The sequence below is a fragment of the Leptonotus elevatus genome, chromosome 16 (assembly GCF_054856555.1).
Source record: "Leptonotus elevatus isolate MCC_2025b chromosome 16, RoL_Lele_1.0, whole genome shotgun sequence".
Taxonomy (NCBI): domain Eukaryota; kingdom Metazoa; phylum Chordata; class Actinopteri; order Syngnathiformes; family Syngnathidae; genus Leptonotus; species Leptonotus elevatus.
In genome coordinates this window covers 3,138,002-3,145,943 of record NC_141254.1, presented here as the reverse complement: position 1 = coordinate 3,145,943, position 7,942 = coordinate 3,138,002, and the positions used below count along the sequence as shown (strand labels likewise).

The 7,942-nt window shown below is 38.5% G+C and overlaps 1 protein-coding gene across 3 annotated transcripts in view; it reads left to right on the top strand.

Annotated features, from left to right (window-relative positions):
* Nucleotides 1–2,103: 2,103 nt before the first annotated feature.
* The window catches only part of esama (endothelial cell adhesion molecule a), a 74,979-nt gene continuing 69,140 nt past the window's right edge, over nucleotides 2,104–7,942 (top strand). The window contains exons 1-2 of one of the 3 annotated variants that reach the window (XM_086057693.1): nucleotides 2,104–2,245; nucleotides 4,396–4,684. In XM_086057693.1, coding sequence (XP_085913819.1) covers nucleotides 4,618–4,684 — 67 coding nt within the window. In that variant the 5' untranslated portion in view covers nucleotides 2,104–2,245; nucleotides 4,396–4,617. Of the gene's footprint in view, nucleotides 2,246–4,281; nucleotides 4,685–7,942 lie in introns of those variants that run through there. The other 2 variants (XM_086057694.1, XM_086057692.1) reach the window with 2 other exon arrangements.

Here is a 7,942-nt window from a genome sequence, read left to right as displayed (position 1 = left end):
ACTTTCTGGACCTGGATTTGACACCTTCACAACAAACCAAGTATCAGCAACAGAAAGCTCATTTGTACTTCCATACTTATTTTGACGGGGTGGGGGTTATTCAGTTTTGGTTTCCCATCATATTATTTCTCTCTCTTATGGCGTCCATTACAATTATAGCCCGATTGCCAGTTATGTAAATTAGGTGATGACGTTAAACTGCAACAAGGATAATATCAAATACCTGGAGCAAGGACCAAGGGAAAAAAATCTGGATAAAGATGTAAGCTAGGAGGATACGGCCAATACTGAGGATGTAACAACGTAAGACATTTGGACGAGGAGTGGAAGTTAGACTGAAACATAAAAACTGAGGGTGATGAATGATAGGAAACAGCTGCACTAGGAGCTCAGCACACCTGACTACGCTCAGCCCTGAAAATTAAAACAAAGACAGAGGCCAAAACAGGAAACAGACTGCAACGATTTCAAAGTAATATCAACAAATGATTCGCAACACATATTTGAAGTGCTTGCACCCACACCTTTGCTACATCGCATCAAACAGTAAATAAACATCTCCTTTATTGCGTTACAATATTTATAATAACTCATTTTGTTGTTTTATTTTTGTTTTCACAAGCTTTTGGACTTTCCTTGTTAATCTGGGACATTGGTCTGCTATGTAGTTTGTGCCATATCATGTGGAAAATGGGTGTTGTTATGACAATAAAAATGACTAGAATCCTTGAAAAATCAATTAACTTGAAAAAAGAACCAGAAGTATGGCAAAAATAACAATCTACGTTCCTACCGTCACCTATGGTCACGAGCTATGAAAGAAAGAACAAGATCCCGGATACAAATTGTGTTTCCTCCACAGGGTGGCCGGCTCGGTCATCCGGGAGGGACTCAGAGTATAGCCATTGCACCTCCACGTTAAGAGGAGCCAACTGTCCTGGCTCGGGCATCTGGTTCGGATGCCTTCTGGAGGCCTCCCTGGAGAGGTATTCCACCAGTAGGAGGCCCCGGGGCCAACCCGGGACACGCTTGAAAGACTATCTCTCGGGTGGCCTGGTAACGTCTTGGGATCCCACCAGTGGAGTTGGACAAAGTGGCTGGGGAGAGGGAAGTCTGGGCTTCCCTGCTGAAGCAGCTGCCCCTGTGACCCGACCTCGGATAAGCGGCAGAAAATGGATGGATGGATAACACAATGCATACGGGCTGTTCCTGCTGTTGTGCGTGTTGGCCTTGAGATTTTGCATTGACTTAAGCATGTCTTGTATTTAAATATACAATATTATTGTTGTGTATTTAGTTTCACAGTAAACTCCACCAGAGGGTGCCAGAACGGCACAAATAGAATGCAACTCTCTTTTTTATTTTTTATTTTTTTTACTGATGTGCTAATTAATATTGTGACATGATGACGATGTTATCGTGGCAACTTTAATATTGCGATATCGTTACGTCCCTAATCGCTATTTGACATGCTAATCGAGAGTGGTTTACCAAAGACGTTATGGACTTATGCAGTCTAGACACCAGCTGTTGTTAGAAACATCTTTCAACTCTACTGAAAACTTTATATATTCACAACAGTTACAGCGTTGACAAAGTGCTTTAGAACCAATGACATAAAACATTAACAGAGGTGGCAAATCCAGGTCCAGAACATAAAAAGGCTGCCACAGTTTGACTTTAGCCCCAGGTGCTAGCTAGCTCCCATGGTGCTTGTTTACCTGCTAATGAGCTAGCTAGCTAGCATCGGGGGCTAAAGGCAACCTGTGGCAGGGTTTTTACTTTCTGGACCTGGATTTGCCACCTCTGAACATTAACAATAATACAAATTCGTTTTTTCTCTATTTGTACATGCTTGGCTTTGTTGTTTGAAGCAATTATAGGAGCGATTCAAAGTCTCCTTTCACTAGTGGATCAGAGATGTCATCACTTACGTCTGCTACAAGCTAGTTTGAAAATAAACAAGCAACTGTAGCATCTGTTTGTGGGCGGACCCGGGCATGCAACTGGGTGGGGCATCCACCTTGCATCTTTTTGATGTAAAGTGTTCCTTTGATGTTCCTTTGTGATAAAAATTATGACTTATTTTACGCTGTGGGAAGAGCTAGTTTGTGTGAATGACTCAACTCAACACAGTTACTTCTCCATCATTCTATTGTATTATTAGTTTGTTGATGCTGGAAGTAATCGGACGCGATATATTGCTGCATAGAACCACTCTGCCAACACTACACACTTGCTGTAGGTAAGGAAATAGCTTTTACTGTCTACCTGCAATATGCGTGAAACAGAGGATTGGAGTTTTACTCTCAAAGGCTAACAGTTAAAAAAAAAACATGACATAAGGTAATATAGCTAGCATATATCTAGTTAGCACATAGCTAATTCCTTCATACATACATTTTGCTGTTGACGCAGTTATAGATTAAAGGAATGTTGCCGACAGTTATAGATGAAAGGAGGACAGATTTGAAATATTTCACCAGAGGATCATAGATGTGGAGTTGACTGTGTGTTGACAAACACATGAAAACACACTTTTTCTCAATGAATTTAGACAAAGCAGGTGCCACACAAATCAAACACTGTACTTGGTAATTCAGTATATACCCCCCCTCCAATACTTACATTTTTTACAATTTAAATCCTGTAAAATATTTAGGGGTCGAGTTGCCATTTACAGTCCCAAAACAAATATAATGTTACCTTCAAACAGACTAACCCTTGTTTCCTTGGATTTATTCACAAGAATAACCTTTATTCACCTTTCATAATTGAGCAATCCCCTTGCATTAGCTTCACCTCTGTTGCCAGGCAACAGGGCAACCTTAGAAAAATGAAATAAAAGCAATCTGACCACTTCTGCGACCACAGGTCTGTTCATATTTTTACATTGGCTGGGGGTAGGGGGCTCACCTAGGAATTCACGTCAATCTGAGCAGAGTCCAGTTTGAATCTCTGCTTTTAGGCCCATACTCACTCATTCACGCAATAGATTGTCGATTGGGAAACACTGTTGATTTGCTCTTTCGATTAAATCCATTAATTCATTCAGTTCTTTATTTTTAAGCAAAAACGGGACAGCGTGTGAGGAACTTGTAACAATTGTAAGTGCAAACATAGTAAGTGCCAGCAGCTACACTGTAATGAATTGACTGTAGAATTTACAAGAAATAACTGGCAAAAAAATTGTAAAATCTAATTTAATTATACTGTGAAAACATATTACAGTATATTACTGTATTCTTTTTTGACAAGTATTTACTGTATATAAATTACTTACATTTTCTAGGGCACTAAAACTATTACTCACTAATTTGCTGAATTCTTGTCCTTGCTCCGGTGACAATCCAGGCTCTGCTATTTGCTTCTTCTATTACAGAAATACCCGCCAAATGCAGACAATCTTTACAGTATTTACATGTAATCCACATATATATATATACCAAAATATAGTTGCTGTAAAAATGTACAGTATTTGACCGCTAATTATATAGCAAATTAATATACTTTGGTTTTACCCATAATGCACTTTGTTTTACCCATAATACATTGTGGTATACAGTTAAATACTGAAAAATAAAAAAAACAAGATCATGCTGTAATTTTTTTATTGTAGATTTTACAGACATTTGTTACAGTGTAAGTCAACAACAAATCAGTTGTTCTTATAGTGGAGACAATGAGATGCTGATACAAAAATTCAGCAAATTTACATCAATGCAGTGATCATATTTAGGGGTAAAGGTCCAATCGACACTGAGTCATATCAACATTTTTTTTGGGACATGTATAGTAGTGTATATTTTTCATTACAAAACATTTTTAATTTAGTCTTATTATTAATTTATGTATTTGTTGTCATGAGGATAGGCGGTTTAGATAATGGATGGATGGATCAAAAAAATTTGTTTGCCGTCACATCTTTGCTCAATTGACTGATATCCATCAAGTTAGAGTGTCACATTTATAGTGGAATAACAAATGTGCTTTCAGTATGGCAGTGTATGAGTAACTTAAGAAGGTGAATTTATTTTGAAAGCGGAAGTTGCACGACATTTTTCGGCACACGCTTGACACAGGCTGAAGCGCGCCTTTCGCTCGCTCACTCGCTCGCCTCTCTCTCTCTCTCTCTCTCTCTCTCTCTCTCTCTCTCTGTCTCTCTCTCTCTCTCTCTCTCTCTCTCTCTCTCTCTCTCTCTCTCTCTCTCTCTCTCTCTCTCTCTCCCCCCCTCCCTTCTCTCTTCCCACTGTAAAGATCGCGTCAATGAATAGTTGCCGAGTTTCTCGTTGCTACATATTTGAGAGGGGTCTCGCGTACGAGTCACATTTTTGGCAGACTCCCCAGTGGTGACGGTGCTTATCGACTTTTCACTTTTTACTCCCCCCTTTACAGAAAGTCGGAGACAACAATTCCTGGGCTGAGGTGCTCAAGGTGGCTTCCATTTTTCCTCACCTGAAGTGTCCCTTAACCAGCTGACACCTGTGCAGGGAGACAGAAACAAGCACCTGGAGTGCTGTGCCCAAGGCCAACGAGATAAAAGAGAGAGTGAGAGAGAGTGAGACTGCCTGAAGGACTGTGACACACTCAGAAGTTGAAAGTGGGGCTACCTGAAACATGGAGGTCGATGGAACTTCGTGGAAATTTACTGTGCTGACATTTATCTGCCTGTGGGGGTTGTCAGGTAAGGAAAATACTTATTTTCACATGTAAGATATACCATGGTGGTTTCATGTGTTTAAATTAAAATGACTGGGTGCCAGGATACCATTCTGTCAGACATAATTCCATACAGTCTGTGAAAAAATACTATTAGTTCTCTTTTTCAATACCAATGAAGATTAATACAGTAACTATATTTTATTTATCCTGTGACTAATACTCACATATAGTTATTAATCATAATCTTAAAAAAAAAAGCAATAACACAAAAATGTCAAGAAAATGTATTTTTGTTGGATGTATTTTAGGTAAAAACACCTGTTTGTATTTCTCAGGATTCAGGAAAAAGGGTTTTATACATGATTATGTCTTCCAGGGATGAATAATCCTTTTATATCTTCTGCAACATTGGCTCATCCGCCACTCTCTCGAGCAACATATTAAAACTCCTACTTTCCCTGATAACTATACAGTACACGCAGCCTACTTTTCTCCTGTCATCTTTCTGATTTAGAAAAATTGGGACGTGGTACAGATGCTCAAGCTTTTTTCAAATGTTTTATGGAACGACAAGCCATCAATTATTAATTTTGGTCAAAATTTGAAGAGTGCCGTCTGACAAAATGATCATTTACACGTTACAGGAAATCATTTGTCATTATATTTCACTGACATTTCTTTCCTATGGCTTCAAACAGTACAAGTGTTATTATTTTTTCCAGAGACTGGATGGCAAGGTCATTTCAAAGATTCTGCTGCTGTTTTAACAACAACAGAAAATCCAATGTAAGGTGTTGGTTTATGCTCATAATCATGTATCGTAGTTATAAAAATATTATGGGGTTTTTTCTCCCCTAAACTATCACTGACATCTATTCTCAATGCTTGTAGTATGAACTTGTCTTACAAAACCATCCCATTCTCATGTGGGATAACTAGGACACTCATTCTGCTTGAGTGTGTATTAGTTTCAACTTTCAAGAGACAAGCTGGTGACTCTCGTGTTGCTTGTAAGAGAGAAAAGCTATCGGGCAAATCATATTTTCCTTGAATTTTCTCTTGGCTGCGTAAAGCCACTGTGTCCATTTATACTCTGTTGCCAAAACAATGTCATGAGCTGACATCGGCAATCTCATGCTGGTTTGCCCCTCCCTCTGATAGAGGGAGGTGTATCTCGTGAAAAAGCAACTTGAAAACTATCCCGACCATGATGATTCTATTAGATAAATCACCTCGGGGCTATTTGCAGCCACAATTTACTCAGGGATTACTCTGGCCATTTACCAGCAGGTCTTGATTTAGAATCATAGCACAACAGGACATTGAAGTCACAGTCGCTGACCTTGACAATCAGTTGTCCTGCAGGTGTGTCCTGAACACAGTCAGTGGCCAGGATCTATGGAGGAAACGGTAATGAATAGCTGTCTTTGGCCACAGGAAGGCTCAGTGCTCCTTAAGTCCTTGTTGTTGACGTGTGCATTATAGCAGGAAGTGAGCAAATGTCCTGCAACATAAAAGATAAGACCTCAATTTGTGTTTTGGTCAAAAATCTGAAAATTGTTGGCTATTTTGACTGTTGAATATGATCCAACAGAATACAGTATAATACCTATCTGTGGCTTCTATATTACACTTTCAAGACATTACTAACATTTTGTTTGTTGCACAATGCTGTGAAATCTACAGTTTTTGTTTGTTTGTTTTTTAGAATTCAGGAAAAAAAAAACATGGGAAATAATCTAAATTCCTTAATAAGTTATGATGTATCAATTGGTGGGAGACCCCTTTAAATTTAACTAAACATAGCTCACTTTACTGCATGTGAACATTGTTTTCTTTTATATTTTTTATTTCTTTCTGATTGTGATTACACCCATCTTCACATTTTTGTTGTACACCACACAAAGAAGCAGACTACACATATGCAGCCAAACAGAGGTGGCAAATCCAGGTCCAGAAAGTAAAAACCCTGCATGCCACAGTTTGGCTTTAGCCTCAGGTTCTATCGGTAGGTTGTATCGTTGGTGGTTAATGGGACACTGTTTATAAAATGAAAAGGCAGAATGGAAACAGATTAATTCTTAATTTAAACTTTACTCGTCATGGCGACAACACTGACTATGAATGTGTAAATAATAATTCTGGAAACATAAATGTACAAGTAAATATACATTTTAACAAATTAACTTAAATGCTTGATCCTCAGAGTGTGGAACGAGGCGACTTCAAAGTGCAAAGCTTAACTTTATAAAGTCGCAAATTTACAAGTTTTTTTCTCGCAAATTTGTCACTTTATAAAGTGGCAAGTTTTTTTTTCTTGTAACATCTAAAAATGTTTTTTTTAATTTGGGCCCTAATATGCCAGCGCACTCTAAAAATGCTCAGTATAGTAAGAAAGTTTTGTAAAAAAACAAAAAAAGAAGAAGCTTGAGACTGTTTAATAAGCAATGTGACAAGTGGGCACCATTTTTGTGGAATGTTCTCAAAAACATGGACTGAGCACTTCAAATGACTGATGAAATGATGATTATAACAAATACATTCAGAAAAAAAACAACTTATTGGCTGCACGTACGTGACCTTATTCTGCTGTCCACACAGCTTTTCTAACCAATAATCTTTCAGATGTGCTAGTTACGTCGAGTTTTTTGGGGAAGTGTCAGCATTTGAAACATGACGCTGATTTTGGCCCATTGAGGTCTAAAAAAATTGGTGAATATTTTTAACTGAAACTTGTCAGCCAATCGGAGAAGAGAGCTCCCTGAGTAGAAGACAAACGAAAATGAAATGAGGAGAATGTTGAGAAACCTATACCGATTGACAAAAATTTAAAGTATTTTTTTCCCCCCCTTTTTTTTACCACATGTTCTAAAAGCAACATCACAAAAATGTTCCTTTAAAAAGGTAATTTTCCCCCACACAAAAAGCTAAATTTCTCTGAAACATTTCATCCGATTTTCAAAATTCTCGCTATGTTGTACTCTGGTTGAAGTGGAACTATATACTGGACCAAAAATGTTAGAAGCCATGTACACATACTACAAGATGAGAGAGCTTGCTCTATTAAACAGCTGCCATAAAAATTGGTAGATATGACACGCTCATTTAGAGTCGTCTGTCCTCGCCAATGCTCAATAATCTCCAAGCATTCCACTGTTACCTTTGACTGTCACCCCGGCCTACATGGCCGCCAGTCTCCTCACGTAGGCACATCTGTTAGCCTGCTGTTATCTGTCCTGGATATCTGTGATCTGTAACAGCGGCCCAACCCAGAAGGAAA